This window comes from Chelonoidis abingdonii, chromosome 1 (genome assembly GCF_003597395.2).
Source record: "Chelonoidis abingdonii isolate Lonesome George chromosome 1, CheloAbing_2.0, whole genome shotgun sequence".
In the NCBI taxonomy this organism is placed as follows: domain Eukaryota; kingdom Metazoa; phylum Chordata; order Testudines; family Testudinidae; genus Chelonoidis; species Chelonoidis abingdonii.
In genome coordinates this window covers 262,389,591-262,410,360 of record NC_133769.1, presented here as the reverse complement: position 1 = coordinate 262,410,360, position 20,770 = coordinate 262,389,591, and the positions used below count along the sequence as shown (strand labels likewise).

General features: G+C 41.2%; 1 protein-coding gene across 1 annotated transcript in view; it reads left to right on the top strand.

The window, feature by feature from the left end:
- The window catches only part of COL4A2 (collagen type IV alpha 2 chain), a 242,093-nt gene that overhangs the window by 173,244 nt on the left and 48,079 nt on the right, over nucleotides 1–20,770 (top strand). The window contains exons 23-29 of the mRNA XM_075061499.1: nucleotides 4,667–4,739; nucleotides 4,836–4,942; nucleotides 7,443–7,644; nucleotides 8,473–8,520; nucleotides 9,338–9,400; nucleotides 16,823–16,930; nucleotides 18,792–19,013. Coding sequence (XP_074917600.1) covers nucleotides 4,667–4,739; nucleotides 4,836–4,942; nucleotides 7,443–7,644; nucleotides 8,473–8,520; nucleotides 9,338–9,400; nucleotides 16,823–16,930; nucleotides 18,792–19,013 — 823 coding nt within the window. The remainder of the gene's footprint in view (nucleotides 1–4,666; nucleotides 4,740–4,835; nucleotides 4,943–7,442; nucleotides 7,645–8,472; nucleotides 8,521–9,337; nucleotides 9,401–16,822; nucleotides 16,931–18,791; nucleotides 19,014–20,770) is intronic.

Here is a 20,770-nt window from a genome sequence, read left to right as displayed (position 1 = left end):
TAGTCCAACCCCCTGCTCAAAGCAGGACCAATCCCCAAAGGGCCCCCTCAAGGATTGAGATCACAACCCTGGATTTAGTAGGCCAATGCTCAAACCACTGAGCTATAGGCTTTCTATAGTATGTCTTCTTAAAAGCCACAAATCAATAATTTTGTGCTGGTGATAAAATAACTACCTTACCAACAATTGTTTAAGAACATAACATAAGAACAGCCATACTGGGTCAGACCAAAGGTGCATCTAACTGAGTATCCTGTGTTCTAACTGTGGCCAATGCCAGGTGCCCCAGAGGGAATGAACAGAACCAGTAATCGTCAAGTGATCCATCCCTTATCGCCCATTCCCATATTCTGGCAAACAGAGGCTAGGGACACCATCCCTGCCCATCCTGGCTCATAGCCATTGATGGACCTCTCCTCCATGAATTTATCTAGTTCTTTTTTGAACCCTGTTATAGTCTTGGCCTTCACAACATCCTCTGGCAAGAGTTCCACAGCTTGACAGTGTGTTGTGTGAGGAAATACTTCCTTTTGTTTGTTTTAAAACTGCTGCCTATTCATTTCATTTGGTGACCCCTAGTTCTGTGTTATGAGAAGGAGTAAACAACACTTCCTTATTTACTTTCTTCACATCAATCATGATGTTATAGATCACTATTATATCCCCTCTTAGTCGTCTCTTTTCCAAGCTAAAAAGTGCCAATCATTAATCTCTCCTCATACGGAAGCTGTCCGTAACCCTAATAATTTTTTTTGCCCTTTTCTGAATCGTTTCCATTCCAACTTATCTTTCTTGAGATGGGGCAACCACATCTGCATGCAGTATTCAAGATGTGGGCGCACCATGGATTTATATAGAAGCAATATGATATTTTCTGTCTTATTATCTATCCTTTTCCTAATGATTCCCAACGTTCTGTTAGTTTTTTTTCCTGCCACTGGATATTGAGTCGATGTTTTCAAAGAACTATCCACAATGCCTCCAAGATCTCTTTTGCTCACTCAAAGGGAATATATTGTATCTGTTATGCCAGTGATTCTCATCAAACTAGCTTTGTTGTTCTTCACTGTGGAAGTTCTGATACCATACCTAACAAGCTTAATCTTGCTCCCACTAAAATTCGCTTTACACTTCTGTTGCATATCTGTTTTAATAACCACTTCCAGATTACAGTGTTCTACATAAAATCAGAATTGGTCTTTGTGAACTGGATCCTCAATGAGACTGAGACTCTTGTTTTAGCAATGGATTTTTTGTAGAGCTGGTTAAAAATGTAGTTTATTTTAACAAAAAAATTCAAAGAAAATGATAATTTTTCATTTTTATCTAATTTTTAATGGAATTTGTCAAGCTTTTGATGGAAAACTAAAACCCAACCAAAACTTATTTTTTGTTTTACAACAACTGAAAACCAAAATTTGGCTTGGCTATTGGTTGTCCTAAACAAAACATAACAAAATTGATTTTTTGAGTCTTCTTCAAAAATTTTCTTTAAGGAAATTTCCACCCCTCAAAACACATTTTTGACTAAAATATTTTCAACCAGTTGTAGGAGTTTGCCCAAAGTTTTACAGGTAATATTTCTCTTTTATAACTGAAGATCTTCAATAACTTTGGTTCAGACTTTACTTTCAATTGCAGCAAAGTCAGGAGTAACTCTGTAATTCATTGGACATATTTAGTCAATTATATTGAATGACACTGAATTCATTAGAATTAGTCCCGATTAACATAAATATAAGTGAAAACTGAATTTGACTCAAAGTGACTGAAGATATTGAGCATGAAAGAAAGAGAAATATTAGCTGTAAAACTTTGGGCAGGCACCTAACGCTAAAATACATTGTATACAATCTTTCAAAGCAAAAAATAGAAAAGCTAAAATCACTTCACTAATATAGTGCAGTTACTCCAGATTTACAGCCATTTAACTGAAGACAGAATTTGGCCTCACATTAGATTGAAGGGCTTCCGTTGCCTTTAAAAAAGAACATCTGAAATACACATCTCTACACTGGTATCTAAGGGCTTGTCTATACAAATGGCAAGCTAGGGTCTAAATCTACCCTGCACTAACTTTCCACACATTAAGTATCCATGTGGACCCTGCTGCCATGGTCTAAAGTTCCATAGTGCACTTTGACCTATTCCCGTTTGAAAGTGGGGTAGATCTAAGCGCACTATGGAACTTCTAGGGTAGTGTGGGGTAGATTTAGATGAGAGCTTGCCATGATCTAAGTGTTTGTGTAGACAGGCTCTAAGATATCACTTTGCTGACCATACATTTAAATGCAGCTTGTAAATATTAGTTGAGAAATCAGCTTCTATATATCATAGATTTGGTCTACACAAGACTTTATGGAAACGTGAATCTGTACATTTCACGTATTCAGCAACAGAGAAATAGTTTCCATGTGTACTTTGGAGCCAAGAACAACTTGGCTTCATTTCATACTGAAGGAGTACTATACAAAAAGACAGAACTAAGGGTGCAGAAGGATACTATGCACTAGTAATTGATTTGCAGCATGAGTCTTCTAAGCAAAATTAAAATGGAACAGGACAATTTACTTCATATTCTGTGTACCGTGGCACAAAAGTAAAAGAAAGGTAGGGAAATCCATCATACATGGCTCATGGACTATTCAGCAATAATATGTTTGTTCACAACAAAAAACAGGTGATATGACCATCTACTGGTGCAGAAAACGTTTGAATCTGTAGCCTTCAGGACCCAACACCTGCCTTATTTTTGGCCTTTAAACTAAGTCCCCGGGGCTGAAATCACCATAGCCACCATGCTAGATGAACTTGCTTGGGATGGGCTTTGGTGCCCAGACCATTGAATTTCAGCTTTAGATGGGTACCAGGACGGTGTTGATTCCTGACCTGATCTTCGAAGGCCCAATAGTTTAGGGTAAAATAGATTCTATCTGCTAAGCATGCTTATAGAAATAAGAATGGAAGTTTGTTGAAGCTGTAACAGCAAGTATTGAATATATTTATTAAAAATAGACTTGGTTACAGGACTTATGGAATTTAAGTGTTAAAAGCTTAGAGTGAAGCCTAGTAGAAGTTGGCAGTGGGTATAAGATAGCACAAGTATCATATGCTTGGCTGAAAGCTATAGAATGATACGAGCTTGAACTGAGGTTATATAATTTAGGAGTACATGTCTTGTGATAGTTTACCAATGCATTTGGTGATAAACAGGTAAACCACAAACGATAGCATATTAGGGACTTTTTGTAGTAAGAGTTAGCCACATTGATATATCAAAACTATTGGAAAAGGGACTGACGCAAATGGTTGGGTTAAGTGTCAGAAATGTAATTATAATCAGCTGGAACACTGCATGTGGACATTCAGAACTCTAAAATTGGTCTAGCAGAATGCTAAATGTGAATAGGGGCCTGAGAGCTGACTAGATCAGGTATGGTCCTGGATGTATGTGAGTGGAATGGGAAAAGACATATAACAGGTTGTCAGACAAATCCTAACTGGGACACCACGATGACGACATGGGGCAACTGAGTAGGAAGCCTGGTCCAAATCCTTCCTCTTGGGGTGATCTTCACTTACTTTTTCTTTTATCTTTGTTTCTAATGGTTTCCATAAGGTAGTAAGTATGAACAATGCAGGAACCGTTTTCCTGAACTTCTCATTCTTATACTTATGTATAATGATTTTTCCTATTATTTCAATTACATTTGTCTGTATTAATGAAAGCTGATAAAATTTCTGGGTGTGCTTCACCAATTTCATCATCTTAATTAACTCTAAGTAGCTGCCTGAATAAAGAACCTGTTATTTGTGACAGATGCACTTTGCATCCTAGATTAATCCTAGGCTACAATGGTTTTGTATTCAGGACAAAGGACCAAGAATCAGGAGATCTGAGTTTTATTCTTAGTTCTGCCACAGATTTTCTGTGTGACCTAAGGCAAGTCATTTAACCTCCTTATGCCTCAGTCTGCTCTCCTGTTAAATGTGGAAGATAATACTTCTCTACATCACACAGGTGTTGAGGCCCTCACATAGTATGATGCTGAGCAGAACAAAAATCCCCAGAAATAAATAAAAATAAATTCTGAGTTTTGTTTTCCTACTCCAGAAATTGGTTGCAGAATTTACCTTATTTCCCACTATAAGTAATTTGGTGTATTCCCTCAGTAGACTTTGCCCCTCCATTGGAGTCCCTGGCAATTGTAAAGCTGCCATTACCCCTCAGAATCCTGCATACAGTGTAGATAGTGGTATTTCTACCTACCATCCTTCTCAATGAAGCCTCCCTGGGGTTATGAGGCCAGGCACATGTACATTGCACCTTCCTGCACCAGCAGGAACAAATCTGGACCACTATTATTTTATATACTTCCATAGGAGTTCATGGCATCTTACAGATATATGAGGACAAGTTCTTTGTTCCAAGGAGTTTACTATCTAAAGTAGAGAGACAACACACTGATTAAGGATCAAGCACAAGAATGGGAACACTGGAGAGAAAATCATTAATAGAAAGTGATGTGAAAGAATTAAGTTTTGAGGAGCTTTTTGAAGAACAACAGAGGGTCACTTGGCACACAGGTTTACTTTTAACTATCACTTTTCCATTTGTTTCCTGAATAAAGTTCTGATTAACTTTATTTAACATGGGTATCCACAGGGATTTCCTGGTGCAGTCGGATTTCCTGGGCCAAAAGGGGAGAAGGGAGACCCTAGATATATTACAACAGAAGGTAAAACAAGCAATCTACTTCCCTTGCAATTTGCAAATTATATGTAAGCCTTTTGTCCAATGCAGGAGTAATTTCACATTGAGAGCACTTCTTTAGGTATCAAAGGAGACCCAGGAGATCCTGGACTACCTGGCATTAAAGGTGAAGATGGGTTTCCAGGAAAAGATGGCATAGATGGCTTACCAGGGCTTCCTGGCCTTCCAGTAAGTAAGAGCTATATCCAATATTTGCCTACCATATTTAATTACAGACTTCTTTAGTTCAGCATCTCATAACTGAGCTGTCCTCCATACCTACATCATAAATTATTATCCTATCTTCACTGGTTGCTGATGCATTCACATATCAGATTTAGATGTTATATTAATTATTTTCCATTCTTTTCCTATTTTATTTAAGCAAATTAATACCAGTTTATATCCCAGACGGGTCAGTTTGCTCCATCAATGATTTATTATTGGTTTTCCCTCCTTTTAAACTTACATGAAGTTATTTCACACTGAATATCTCTTAAGAGCTATATGGTCATCAAATGAAGCTATGAAGAGGCAAAAATTAATCGCAGATCAGCTGCCTGACAGTGCATATTATGCTTGCACTAGGGTGATGCACCCTGAAAACATTAAGTCATCACATATTGACACAGCACTGGGCTCAGGCATCATAACTAGAAATGGGCCAGACCCAGAGCATCAAATCTGAATGCCAAAAATTGTTGTCATCAGTCAAATCTAAATCTGAAAAGGATCTATTTTCTGGTTCATTGTGACACTAATCTTGAAAGAACCGTTATTCTCATATTTTGGCTCAAGATGGCAGAAATGTCATTAGAACAGCAGATTAAGAAATAGCTGTCATTTTGTAACAAAATTATATGAAAGCTCTCAAGATTTCAGAACTGTTGTAGCATGAGCCCCAGCCTAAATCTAATTTGGGTTCAAACACCAGACCTGACCCATTTCTAATTCTAATGATTCCTCTCTACAACTCCATTTGACACTTTCTACACAATCCTGCCTTTTCTGCCCTAGTTGTTCTGTCTTCTATAAGAAAGGGATCATGCTGTTTCTTCTTTCTCTCGCATTTCTCCTTACTTGATTGCTTGGGGAGATGTGAAACGATGTTGCTCACACTCTGATCAACTTACACAATGCTACCTGGCCTGCCACACATTTCTCGGCAGAGTAAGCAGCTCTCTGATCGAACCCACAGACTCCCCAAAAGTCACATTCAGCTTTGCAGCCACAGGTGGTGTATGACTGGTTCACATAGCCCAAATGATGTGCATTCACTGGCCTTAACCCTTTCTAGTGGAATGTTCTGTCAATGGATGTTTGTTTGTTTCATTGGTACCATCCCTGGTTATACATCTTGGGATGGGTTTGGTCACAGAGACCCCCTTGGGACTATCACCTGATGTGCTGAAATTACCTCTGAGCCCATTTTCCCTGCCAGCTTGGGACTTCCAGAACCCTGTCTTGTTGAGCCAGACACGCTAATCTTCTGCAACACAAACCCAGGGTTTGGGCCACGCTCCCAAAGCTGCAGACTTAACTGAAAACAGTTCAGTAGGTTACCTGTCTCTCGCACCCAGCTCCCAATGGGATCCAAACCCCAAATAAATCCATTTTACTCTGTATAAAGTTTATATAGAGTAAATTTGTAAATTGTTTGCCCTCTATACCACTGATAGAGAGAAATGCACAGTTCTTTGCTCCTCTAGGTATTAATCAGTTTTTCTGGGTTTTTTAATAAACAAAAGTGATTTTATTAAGTATAAAAAGTAGGATTTAAGTGGTTTCAAGTAATAACAGACAGAAAAAGTAAGTCACCAAGCAAAATACAGCAAAAACATGCAGGTCTAAGCCTAATACATTAAGAAATTGAATACAGGTAATATCTCACCCTCAGATGTTTCAAAAAAGCTTCTTTCACAGACTAGACTCCTTCCTAGTCTGGGCCCAATCCTGTCCCCTGATACTGTCCTTTCCTCTGGTACAAACATCTCAGGTGTCAAGCAGGGGTTTTCTCATGACTGGCCTCCTCCTTTGTCCTGCTCCATCCCCTTTTATAGTTTTGGCACCAGACAGGAATCTCTTGTCTCTCTCGGTCCCCACCCCATCTTTTAAATGGAAAAGTACCAGATTTAAGGTGGATTTCATTATGAGGTGACATGGTCACATGTCACTGTAAAACCCCTAGTCTCCATTCCCCATGGGCTGGCCCACACATACAGAGGAAGGCTTTCAAGTAACTAAGGCCATTTACAACTGATTGTTTCTGGAACACTCTTTATGGCCTCCACTTAATATGTTTACAACAGTGATACAAGTTTATATCTTATTCTCCTAACTCCAGATATAGAAATAATACATGCAAACAAATAGGATGAACACATTTAGTAGATTACAAGCTTTCTAACAACACCATTCAAGGGGTATTTAGCGTAAAGCATATTTCATATTCATAAGCATACTTCCATAAAGCATATGGAGTGCAATGTCACACATCTATGTTAACATGTTACCTTATAATGTTAAAGATTTTTTGCTGATGTCATCCTTGTAAATGGCCATGATACATGGAAACTGACCATCTACCAATTACTAATAATAAGAACAAATGTTTAATTGTTTGCGTGAGGTTTATTCTTATGCAAAGTCAAAGTGCCCATCTCTGTATATTTAATCTGTTTTCCCATAGGGTGATGGTGTAAGAGGTTCACCAGGTGACCCTGGTTATCCAGGACTACAAGGTGAAAAGGGCTTTCTGGGAGATATTGGTCTGCCAGGTGCAGGCTTACCTGGCCTGAAAGGACACCGTGGCCCTCCAGGTGACACTGGAACATACGGAAATCCAGGGCTTCAAGGTCCCCCAGGTCCTCCAGGTGCTCCTGCCCAATTAGGTATGTGTGATCACATGTCTCTTATGTTAAAGTCATTCGGGATCAGTACTGAGTCATATGCAAAACATGTAAATCTACTCACTGACAAGGCAGTATAGGATAATGTATGAATAAGGAGTTTGTTCTGTTATTTGGTCAGAAATCTAACAGAAATACTTAAATAGTTTCCTTTCAGATATTTAAATAAAATTTACAAATTTGGCACTATTAGCTAGTAAAACCTTAACTTTTTTGAGTGAGGGGAAAGAACATATTATTTATACATACCGTGCATTGTGGCTGTCTTTCCTCGGGTCGGTCCCAATCAAACCTACTCCATTCATTGACCTAAGATAAGACAGAAGCTTGAACCTGCCCTCTGCTCCTCACCAAGGCATAAATATTGATTCTTTGCAGCTCTCTGACCCCCTCCTGGTCTGGGATCTTGGTACCCAACCAGAGGTCCCCTCGATTATTTGGTGCCGTTGCTAGACTGCAAGGCGAGCACTTTTTGTGTGTAAAGAGAAGGGAGAGGAAGGTCTGTCATTTCTTATTTCTCACTGTGTATCAAAAACAAATATTTTACTTCATTACATGAACTCTCCTTTGTTAGAATTAGATGCGGCTTACCATGTTTCCAAGTATTTTAAAATGAGTGGCTGCCTTTTCATTCTTTAATTTATGAGAATTATCCAGTGCACAATAATTTAGACACAGTGTATCAGCTGATGCTGTAATAGACATCTGCAGTTAGAACTGAGAAGTTTGGGTTTTATAATTTTTAAAATTTTGTTTAAAATGCTAAGAGCCTATCTTGCTTGTTTCTCTTTTCTCATACTTCCTTGGTAGATTGTAACCAAGTTACTGAAGATCAAGGCATCAAGACGGTTTGGTCAGGTATAGTACAGAAATAAGATTCTTGGAAACATTTTAACATTTAGATCTATGGGGCACCTACAGCATGACAGTGTGCTTACTGATTCCTCGTGACTAATTTTGATGTTGCCATTTCTTGGAGATAGCTCCATCTATAAACTGCTTAATATTCAGGTCACAAATAATGACACTTTCGCTATACAACTAATCAGTAATTTGGTCGTAGCATGTGTTTTTAAATTAATGGTGTTTCATCTTTGCAGATCAAAAACTATTTGGTTCATTACTCCCTTGAGTTTATTGTGATTTTAAAAAAAAAAACAATTATCACGTGGCTTGTAATAACTATCTGAAATTACAAATAACAGAAATTAGATTCCGAAGAGATTTCACAAGTACAGTGTAGCAAACCATTTGTGAGAAGTACTCTATGTTTAGGTAAAAAGTATCATGCAATTTGGTATTTAAAGGAACAAGTATTCTAGTTTTCACATGCAACTGAATTAATTTTTTTGATTTTAAATTGACTCCAGAAAAAAGTGAGCTGCCATTTTGAAAATTTGGCAGGTGTTATAATAACATCTGATCTCTTCACTGTTATTAGCACAGCAAAGGTTCCAGTGGAATAAAATGAACAACTTTTCTTAATTCATTGTCAGCATGAGCTATGCTGCACATTGCTATATAAAAATGATTAAATAAAACTTTCAATTTGTATCATTTTACTAATGGAAATAATTGCTAGATTTAATCATAGTATGGTTATTGTAAGTCACAAAAACAATGAGAGATACAGCAGATGAGTATGTGGAACTCCACTGATAATGTTTATTTGTAGGGGCAGAATGCGTGAGAGCACCAAAAGGATCCCCAGGAAAGCCAGGATTGCCAGGAGCTGTAGGTAATGTTGTGTCTTTACTTTTGAAACATTTCTTTACTTTACACACTACATTTGTAATTAGCTTTTGGTACACCTGACTGTAGTTGTGCCCTTAGACTAAATATATTTTAGAAATGAGAATAAAGGAGACTTTTAAGTTAAAATTTAGGGGTGGGGTGAGACAGACAAAGGAAAATAGATACAAAGTGTATGATATGTAATGGCTGCACCACACGAATTAATCCTCTTCTTTCTCATGAATTTCAATACCGTAACAAATCAGCCACCAACAGTGGTTTTCGCTATGAACAGTCATTACATTTAGTCACAAATCCACACTGTTTGTGAATATCATTTGGCCTCAAGGTATAAGGAGTCAGTGGGGCTTTAAGCAGTTGTCTTTTAAGAGAGTGGCAAAAATCAAAATAAACATGCCAGATGATATATGCCTTCTATAGCAGAACAAATATTGGAGGTGGAACAGTCCTCTATTAGATCACCCAGTTCATCCTTCTCTCCATGTAGCCTCCTCATCAATGCCATGTTTCTTTCAACTGTACCAGATGCCTTTAAAAAAATCAGTGGAGTTTCACAGTTTAATAAAACCACTAAGGGGGATTTTGCCCTGGTTCTGTGCGGGGCATTGGAGAGTACTGAGGAGCTATCATCCCCACTCACCCACCGACCCCCACACCCTTCATGCCCTGAGGAGCAGTGCAGGAACCTCATGGATTGACGCTTCTGAGGCAGTGGGGAGAGCAATGGCTGCTCCCTACTTGATACTTCCCACACCAGGAGCCACTGGGCGAACAGAGGTAGAGTGGGGTTAAAGCCTGGCTGGACACATTACAGGGAGTATGCTAATCCCTAGAAGGGGTGTAATGAATTACTAGCCCTTGGAGCAAGTGGATGTAGTGGAGGAATTGTCACAATGCCTTCTGAGTGCTCCTCCTGGAGTCATATAATTATACACAGCCTCTTAAACAGGGCTGGGCCTAAAGTCTCAATGGAACTCTAAATAAGTAGGCCCAGATCATCCGATGCAGTGGGATTGCATTGCTCAGCACTCCCAGCAATTTTTGTTTCCAAAACTGGTCTATCCAATCCTAGGATATCACCTCAGTCCTTTTTTTGTTTGTTTGTTTGGTTGGTTGGTGTGGGTTTTTTTGAGGGGAGGGGAAGGCGCAGGGGGGAGAAGTTGTCATAAATGGATAAGTAAGGTAAGGGTTAAGTTTCTTTTACCTGGAAAGGGTAACCAAACACCTGATCCCCAGCAGCGACCATCAGTAGAATCGTGGGATTTCTAAGCCCAAGGCCATCGAGGCAAAAGGGCGGGAAGTCGCGTCCATATCTCGGGTCTTCTTTGTTTTCTCCGGGATGTATAAAGCAAGATTTCCTCCAACTAACGCGTGTAACATCAACCATACTATAACCAAAGAGTCCTTGCGAGCATAAGGACCGCCTCGCCAACGCAATCGGCTTGATTTGGCTGGACACCGCAATTTGGTTAGTACGAATAAGCATGTGGATGCTGCTGTCTTTTTGTTTCTTGGCTGTGAGTAACCGGTTTCACTCCTTAACCCATCTTATCTTAAAGTTTCTTCTAACATTCCTGTATAGTACCAAGGGATTCGCAAAGTTATTGGGCTATGATGATCTTTTGTGGGTGTATTCCACTATGTACTTGTGTTGTATGGTAAGGGTTTCATAAGTGTTTGAAATCAGATGTTTCTCATTCTTCTATAAGCAAGGGAGCTGTATTGAGTTTCTTAGTGGCAAGATTATTTTATTATATTTTCTTTCTTTCTTATATAACTTTTTTTAAAACTATCGGAAGTTTCTTTCTCAGGGCAGGCAAAGGATGGGACAGCCAGGCTGTGGGCTCGTTTCCTATGCTTCAGGGAAGAGCAGCGCCACGGGGATAGGCCAAGCAAACTGTGGCATTTTCGCATCTCAATTGCCTGAGAGTAAAGAACGCTTATCTCTTGGAATCAGGGAATACCGGTTTCATTGATACTCGCGGCGCCTCTTGCTGACCGCATTGGGCAAGGCCTGAGAAGGAGAGAGAGGGCAGGGGTTTCCCCTGCTCTTTGCATCCCAAGGGATTTGAAGTACTCGGGTGTCCCAACCCAAGGAGAGGCGTGGGCACCAGAGAGAGGAAAGAGGGCCAGAGCCTCTATTAAATTCCTGACCTTGGTGGCAGCCCAAATCTACCCAGCTGGTAGTGAGCTTGGTGTGAGTTTTCACGGTAAACTTACAGACCTAGATCCAGTCGCCCTAACGCCTAAGCCAGACTGTTTGGCACGGCCTAGGCTTTCTCCCCTTACTTCGAGTGTCTTTTTAGTACAAATCGCTTGCCTTTACTACCTGTACGACTCCTGCATTTTCGCGTTCGGGACTCAACCAGTCGTCTCGTGGTTTCCAGCTGGTTAGGGTCATCTTCCCTGAGTTCCTTTGCTTTGTGGTTTTTGTCACCTTCTTGCCCTCTTTCCCCATCTTCGCCACACCTTCATCATTGGACTCTCCTTACTTTTGCCTTTTTCCCTATTCTTGTCTCGCTATCTATACCCTGATGTTGGCCGGGGGCCTTGCCCCACGTGACTGATACTGCGCAGTTATCGGTTCTCTCCCCTCTATCCTCCGCGTTCGGCTGGCAATGGCTCGCCCCGCCCCGCGTTTACTCTCTGGAACTTGTCCAGTGTTTGTCTGGGCTGCTCTCGTCCCGCCTTGCTCCCGGCTGTCTGAGTTTCACGGTTTCTCGCACTGACCCTGCTTTCCCTGTTCATCCTTGACACCGTCGGCTTCTCTGCCCTCTGCTAGGCGTTCCATTGTGGCGTTTCTCTCTGCTGTCCGGTGAGGTCATAGGCTCACTCTTCCGCTCCTTATGTGGTTCTGTACTCCTTTTGTCACCCCGCCGCTCTGCCCCTCTGTTTGCCGTTAATTAACCACACGCCTGCTGTCTTATTGGGCTGTGACCAGCCCCTCCTCTCCCATTCTGCGGCCCTTTTTCCGCCATCTCTGGCCGCATTTGGCACGTCGATGCTAGGTGAAATATCGCAAACCAGGAAAACATATGGCCCGCGCCTTGGGTGTTTCTTTTCTTCGTTTCATTTTGGGTGTATAGTATCCTTGCGTACCGTCGTTCTCGACAACGATGATCTGGTTGTTCTTGCCCTCTCCCTTCTTTTTTATGTGCCTGCGGTGTCCGCTTCTACCTCGCGTCGTCCTATGCGTTCCCTATTACGGTCCAATTTTTTTCCTGCCAACCATGAGCAAGTCGCAGTCCAAGCGATTGGTTTTTAAAGGCAGACAAAGAATTTTTTTTTCCCCCTTGCCTCGTCAGGGCAGTTCGCATTTTAGTAGGCTCATCACAAAATTCACACTACTAAGCCCATTAAGGCTATGGGTACAAGAGCGATCGCGTGACGAAGTGCTGCAGCAATCCACCACCAGTGCAGTGAGGAAGAGATAATGTTAACAGTGCCGATGAGAGACATAATTGTTTTATTGTGTTCCCTGCTTGCTTGCGTTGAGTCTTTTGGTAGCCCTCTTGCTTGATCTATGAGGAAGGGTAGAGTTCGGTTTGTTTACAGTGCCAGAGAGAGAGTTTTTTCTTTCTGCTGCTTTGATTAGAGCAGCTCCTTGAAATCTTTATTTTCTGCTTGCCTGTGAGCCCCTTTTGCATTCTTTTTGACCCTCTAATTGTGAAAGAAAACACCTAATTGCACTGTCGTGGTTAAACCAAATTGAACCTTAAGTACCCTAGCCAGCAAACGCACTACGAGGGTAAACAGAGCTTCCTGTGGTTCAATTGCCTACTCAAACAGAGCTAGAACAAAGTCAAAAGAACACAGTGCTAAGGCAGCATCTCGAAGAAGAACAGAAAGCCGGTCCAATCCCATGTAACAAACAAACACCGAGAGGAGCCCACCCTAGACCCAAGAAAAACCGGTAACCTGTGTTCATGGCCTTACCCATAAGAGAGCAAAAGAGAAAAGGAAAACGCCCGGCAACAAGCCCTAATCAAAGCTGAAAAGAACATCAGAAAAGACATACTTTCAGCTGGAACTAATTGAAGGCCACAACAAGAAGGCCCAGTGCAACTCACAGAAAGAAGGAGGACAAGTCTAAGCTCAAAATGCTCTTGATCATAAATAGAAAACTACAAAAAGGTAGAGACAGCCCACAGAAGCAGATAGACTCCAGAGGAAAACCCAACAAAGAAGTGAAGAAGGGACACAACAGAAGAAAGCATGAGCTGGGCGATGAGCTGCTAGGCCAAAGTCTCCAACCACTCTAGCCCTCACTGACGCCAGTGTTGATGGTATCAACCATCACGGCCGGCCCAAATCTGCCCACACTACCAAAGCCGGTGATTACAAGACAGCACAACGCTGTCTGATGTACCGAGAGACCCAGACTGAGTGGACGAATCCCATGTCAACGGCTGACACCAGGCCACAACCCTCCCAGTCCCAACACCCGGAGACTGGAACAGTCACCCGCACAAAGCACACAGAGTGCAAGCCCGCATTCTCACCAACGCCAGAAGCGGGACAACGAGCCTGAACTGCAGAGCAACAACAACCATCCGCCAAAGAGGCTAGCAGAAGCCTGAATCCCACGCAGTGCAACAGCGGACAGCGTAACACCAGTGATCAGAAACAACCCCACATCTCAATATCACTATTCCAAGGACAAGCCCAAGTCCCCAGTCTGAGGAAGAACTGGTGTCCCCAGCTTCAAGGGAACAGTTCCAGACTGAGCAGGAAGCAGATGACAGCCTTCAAAAAGCTTGGGTGGCGGCACGGAGCAACCCACCGCCTCTCAGCTCGTCTGACCGATCCCGGTTTGTTATAGACCAAGGACTTTTATACAAGGAAATTCTTTCTGGTGGACGCCAGGAAGAGTGGCAGCCGCTACAACGGTTGGAAAAATCCTTCTACTGGGAGGGGATGGGCAAGAAAGTTGCCCAGTATGTCCAGTCTTGTGAGGTGTGCCAAACAGTGGCAAAGCCTCAGGATCTGGTCCGGGCCCCTCTCCAGCCATTCCATTGCTCAGCACTCCCAGCAATTTTTGTTTCCAAAACTGGTCTATCCAATCCTAGGATATCACCTCAGTCCTTTTTTTGTTTGGTTGGTTGGTTGGTGTGGGTTTTTTTGAGGGGAGGGGAAGGCGCAGGGGGGAGAAGTGTGGCAGGAGGTGCTGTCTGGGGCTTTCCAAACCCTGCTGATCCACAGCAACTGTATTTAACCCCCTGGAACATTGGTAACTGACATAACTTAAAGCAGCCTTTCGTATTAGGGGAGCTTGAAGTCCATCTTTGCAGCCTTCCTAACTGAGCCTTGCATTTTTTGGCCACAACTCTGGCCAAAGATCTGGGCTGCAGAGTTTAAGGTCAAATTTTCCTTTTAAACTAGATATAAAGTGTATTGTTGTTGTTATGGTGTAAGTAATGACTCGTTCATATTTCTTAACAGGATTTCCTATTTTTATCTCGTTAGTGCAGCATGTTGAATAGTTCAGATTTACATTTCTTTATTTGACTATGATACTTTGACATTGTAATCAGTGCTTCTGAAGGTGGTTTTTAATGTTGTTCAAGGTGATTTTCTCTGAAGTCTTGGTATATCTATTACTCATTAGGATGATTCAGTTCCTTTGTAATTTTATGTGAACTTTTGATTCTTCTTTCCAATGATTTTGAATGAAGTCAGATTTACTTCTTAATCACAATTCTTTCTAAACACAGATGCTTCCATGTCATCAGATTCATGTGTGTTTTATTTTAGGCATTGATCTGTTGTTGTTGTAAACAAAGCTCCTTATCTATGTGTCCATCTCTTGGATAAATGTCATCAGTTGTCACCTTTCAATAACTATAAGATCTTGCTACCATCCCCTCGGGCTCCAGACATAGGGAGGAAAAGTACTCTGCTGATCTGTGTCAATGAATGCTGTCTTCGTAGCACTGTTTCCCTCAACCCCAAGGAATTTGAATATTGAACACTAGGAGGAGTAAATGTCCTGCTTTATTTTATACTTTTTCACAACCCACTGTTGCCCTAACTCTGTCCTTGTACCCCCTTAGTACTATACAAAGTCACATTCATTTATGCTTTCACCAAATTACCAATATTTAATTTATGCTTTGTCACCTTTCATTATTGTCTTTTGGTTATAAGGTTTCCTGCCTTTTTTCAGATAGTCTGTAACTGTGCCATGTACAATTAATGAACTGGTTCAGTGACTTATGCCCCAATGACACAGTATAGCCCAGAAAAGAGGCATCTTTGTAGTCTCACATCCTTAAGTCCTCTATTCCTATGCAGTTCCTAACACTATATTAAACAGCCTGTCCTAGGCCCGTGTTCTTAAAAAAGGATACTCAAACTGCCTTCCCTGCTTTTGCTTGCAACTGTACATTGAAATAGATTTGGCAAAGCTTGGAGTAAACTAAACTGGGTTGTGAAATTAAACATATTTTCCTTACTATTGTTTGGTGCTATATGTTAAAACCAGCTACCATAGTATAATCGGTTATTGAAATATATTTGTTGCCCTCTTCACCTGCTGCCTACTTTATAGAGAAAGGCTTTTTATCTAGCAGCCAGTACGTCCCTTGGCCCGCACTGCTTCCTGCAGCTCCCATTGGCCTGGAGCAGTGAACCGCGGCCAGTGGGAGCCGCGATCGGCCGTGCCTGCGGACGTGACAGGTAAACAAACCAGCCCAGCCCACCAGGGGCTTTCCCATATGCAAGCGGTGTCCCAAGTTTGGGAAACATTGATCTAGCACAACAATTAATGGAAGAAAAACAAAACTAAATGTTAACAATGCTATTTGGGTAACAGGCACATTTAAATTTTGCAGTTGTACCTGCAATTCTAGTATTTTTCTTAAAATAAGTTAATTTTCTGCTCAGAACATTGAGAGACTGATGGCACAGTGCTGGCACTAGGAAGATGATATTCAGGCTGCACAGTTCTGACAGTGCTCCTTAATCCTGGCCTTTTTTTAAAATGGAACTTTCCACAAAACAAATAGCAATCATAAAACAATCTTGAATTTTAAAATCAGCAACTCTAGAAATAAAAAACCTTTAGCTATCAATAATAATCTCTTATCAATAAATAAGGTAAAGTGATTCTTCATCTAAGTAACATCATCCTATTTTGTCAGAGCTAGCAAATTAATGCAAAAAAAGTATTGTGCAATGGAAGAGACAACAAAGTAAATTGCAATTCATAATGATAAATTTAGGGTGTAAAACATTTTAAAGCACGTGCATAAATTCCACTGAAGACAAAATGTGATAAAAGTTGATCCCTAAATCTTAAGATACATAATTATGATATTTATTAGCATATTTGTCTGCATTTATGCATATATTTACTTTCTGTGTGTGGATCTGATTTGTTGTTACTTCTTTATGCATAATTTAGGTGCAAAAGGTTCTAAAGGGATTCCAGGTGAACCAGGTCTGGATGGATTCCAAGGGCTAAAAGGTTCACAAGGTGATCCAGGTCGTGAAGGATTACCAGGTCCTCGAGGTATCTTGAAGTCACTAGCCATTCTTTGAGTACTTTTGATCTGTTCGCTGTAGTCATGGGAACCTCAGCATGCTATCCCAGGTGTAAATATTAATTTGTCTTCCCTTCAGCATTCAGACAATAATATAACATCAACCTAAGATATCTTGTGAAGCCAAAAGTTTCTCTCATTGGAAAATGTGGTTTGTACATAATTATGAAAGAATATCAATTTTCCTCTTTTCCAAGTTTCTCCTAGTGCAGTGGTATAAAGGTAATAGTAAAATACCATAACACTGATTTTAAACAATGATAACACTTTTATCATTGTTTAACAACACCATTTTAGTCAAGCATTCACTGGAAAAAAAGACCTAGTGTGAGATCTTCATGTCTATGTGGTTTTAGAAATTTAAATCCTGATGTCATTCTCAGTTTTGCTCCTAAATCATGTATGTGCAGTTGAAAATCTCACCCATGTTGCTTTGCAAACCAACTTTTTTGTTTACAATAACTTTTATTGCCCCATGGTAATAAGGTGATGTGGGGTAAAATTTTCAAAAGTGCCCAAGTGACAGCTTTCAGTGGGACTTAGGCGCCTAAGGGCTAGTTAGATTCGCAAATGGGACTTGAGCATTGCAATGCCAAACTCCTAGGTGCCCTGCCACCCACTTGAATTCACAGCCCTGAGTTAGCCATTCGGACTCCTCATGAATTCTATGGGGAGAGTTATGTGCCTAAGAGAAAGATTCACAGAAGCCTCAAGCTGAGCTGGGAGTTGCCTAAGTTAGTCAATGCAGAGGAAAAGAGTGCAACTTAGGCCCACATCCACAAAAGTACTGGTCAGCCTTTTCTTGGGAAAAGAACAGAGAGGGAGACATGCCCTCACCCTGTTATAGCTGATAGCCAGTGATTAGGGCACTCAGTTTTCAAACCCCCACTGTGCCTGATTTAGAGGAGGGACTTGAACGCAGATCTCCCACAATCACACTGCTAGGTGGTATTTTTGGGTAGCTCTTTCTCAGTCTCTCCTGTTGGAGCTGCTGCACTTTGTACAGATAATTAAATATCAATTGGGCCAGAGCAAGAAAGAAAAATGAACAAATTAACTCTATAACATATTGGTCATGGCTTTCCTCGGGGATGTGTGAGACCCAGGCCCAAGTCCATGCTTCAATCAGGCAGAATGGGGAGCAATTGTGGGTCCCAGATAAGTGGCCTAGCCACTGGGCTATTGGACATTCTGGGTGATGTGTTTCTCAGCCAGCCCAAAAAATTTCACACCTGATCACCCTAGCTCTATTTTGGGGGAGGGTTAGGCATGCTCTAAGCATGCATACTGGATCAGGCCCTGCAGGCAAGGTATGCAGGGAATGCCTCACTGGAGAATCTGGCTAGGACTTAGGCATGAACAAAGCTGTAAGAAGCCCATTAGATGTAGGGCAGCATCAGGGTATATGTGGTTTTTTGCCTGCCATGAGTGGAAACTTAAGCACCTGTGGAGATTTAGGCATCTACATGGTTAGGCAGCAGCTGAGGAGTGGTTTTGTAAATGTCAGTGGTGTTTAAATGCTTTATTTAGTTACCTAAAGAGGCAGATAGGTGCCTAAGTTTCTTTGTGAATCTAGCCCCTAGGTCAATGAGGTGCTTTTATAAATGTACCCACTGTTTATATTTGACAGTTTATATACTCTACAACTGCTTTACATTTCAATAATACAGACTTTCCTGTATTAGCAGACAGCAAAAAGTCTGTGAGATTAAACAAATTAAAATTATTTGATACAATATTTGACATTATTATGGTGCACCTGACATTTTAATATCTAATACAATGTTTTGGTCGCGGTTAGCCACATGGTGATTGTTATTTTGCCTTTAGGTTTTACTGGACCACGGGGAGATGAAGGCCCACCAGGTCTACCAGGGCTACCGGGGAATCCAGGCAATGCAGGAAAACCAGGTGCCCGAGGGCCTATAGGACCAAAAGGAATTGCAGGTGAAGTTTTAGGAGCAGCACCAGGCACCCCAGGGGATTCTGGACCATCTGGATTTCCAGGATTGAAAGGCCTACAAGGAGATCACGGAGTACCAGGAATTAGAGGTAAATGTTCTTTTAAATAAAGTAATGTTTCAGCAAAAAGAAAGGCATGAATGCAGTCAAATTTCAGTAAAGCTTTAATTGGAAGGACTCTGTTTGTATGCAGAAGAGCTGTTGATCAGGTTAGCAGTACATCCAAATAATTCATTTATCCCACAATCCTAAATTAGCTCCCATACCTTCCCTAGGTACCAAAAGACACAAGTGTCCCCCTACCTAGCCGCCAAAACCTCTAGCTTCCCCCAGCAGCTTCTACAATGCCGCATATTGAAAACTCAGGACACAGTAAAATCAACTAAATTATGATATCAAAAGGCCAGATTCTGCCAGTCTTAATGAAGTAGAGAGGGTACAATATTTCACAAGTTGTCCCACTGATGTTAATGGGCTGACTTGCAAAGTATGGTACCACTCAACAGGAATAAGGGTGATAAAGTCTGGCCCATAATAAATAACAGAAGGGATACGGCGCTGATTCCATCATTCACTTTTCCTGTTTAATTCAATTGAAACCTCTGTGTGACATTCCCCGGGGTATAATCTGGACTGTTGCGTCCCCTCAATTCTCCAATATGGGGTGCCTTTTACACTGCTTTGCTGTGAGAACAGCCACTCCTGGTCATGCTCACACACAGCTTCTAGCATGCAAAATCACTCCCAGCTGAATTACATGAATGCTCTGGCCAGCCACTCATGAATTACATACAGGGCGACACCCGCAAATTCCCAGTCCCAGGCTTTCCCCAGAAATGTGCGTCTTGTACTGCCCAGATCGCTCCTTCTGGACAATAGAAGCTCATAGAAAGGCCCTCATTTCATCAACGGAAAATGACAGACCCTGTCATTTCAAGTGGAGATGATACTTCAAGCTAAACACGCTGGTCTGGATAAAACAAGTTCATTGACTACAAAAATTAGATTTTAAGTGATTACAAGTAATGAGGCATAAAAGTCAGAATTGGGTTACAAAAAATAAAAAGATAATATGCAAACTAATACCTAACTTTACAAACTAAGTGAACTTAAAAGCAAAAACAGTTTTCCCACCATAATCTTACAGCAGTCAGGATGGATCTTTCAGCCAGGACTGGACCCCTCCCCAAAGTCATTGATGTTTCCTTTGTCTTTCAAACGTTGTTGCTGCTGTGAGTGGAGATGAGGGGGGAGAGAGGTGATTCAGTGACCTCTGTTTCTCAATCTTATACCGTCCTCCCCTCTTGGAGGATTATCTCAGCTGGGTTTCAGGCGACAGTCAGTCTGTTTACAAGGAAACCTCCAGCTGTGTCTTTGCCAATATATAAAGTTCTCACCCCTACCCTTCTTTCCTGCCAAAGAATGGCTGCTTAGCCAGGTGATAGTTCATGATGGTCCATTTGATTATGCTGATACCTGGCCATGGTGTCAATGTGTCTTTTGTCTCTGAAGAACTTGGAGCATGTTACAGCAATGTTATAAAACAGAATCTTACAACTTTACGTACTATGTTGATACACGTATTTTACCAGAACAATAATGTTCAGCAGAGTATGAGTTTTCAAAGGATACCTCACAAGGCATAGTTTGTACAAAATTTATCATGGTCTTATAAAAGTGGTGAACATGGGGTACAGTCTGTCACACTCTGGGTTTGAATTTACCTGAAGCTGTGACAGAATTTCTAGTCTGCGGCTCCAGATTGTCACATAATCAGGAACTGCTGATGCCAAATTTGAGTTAATTTTAATGCACAGTACATAAGCCTTGATTAATGAGATATTGAG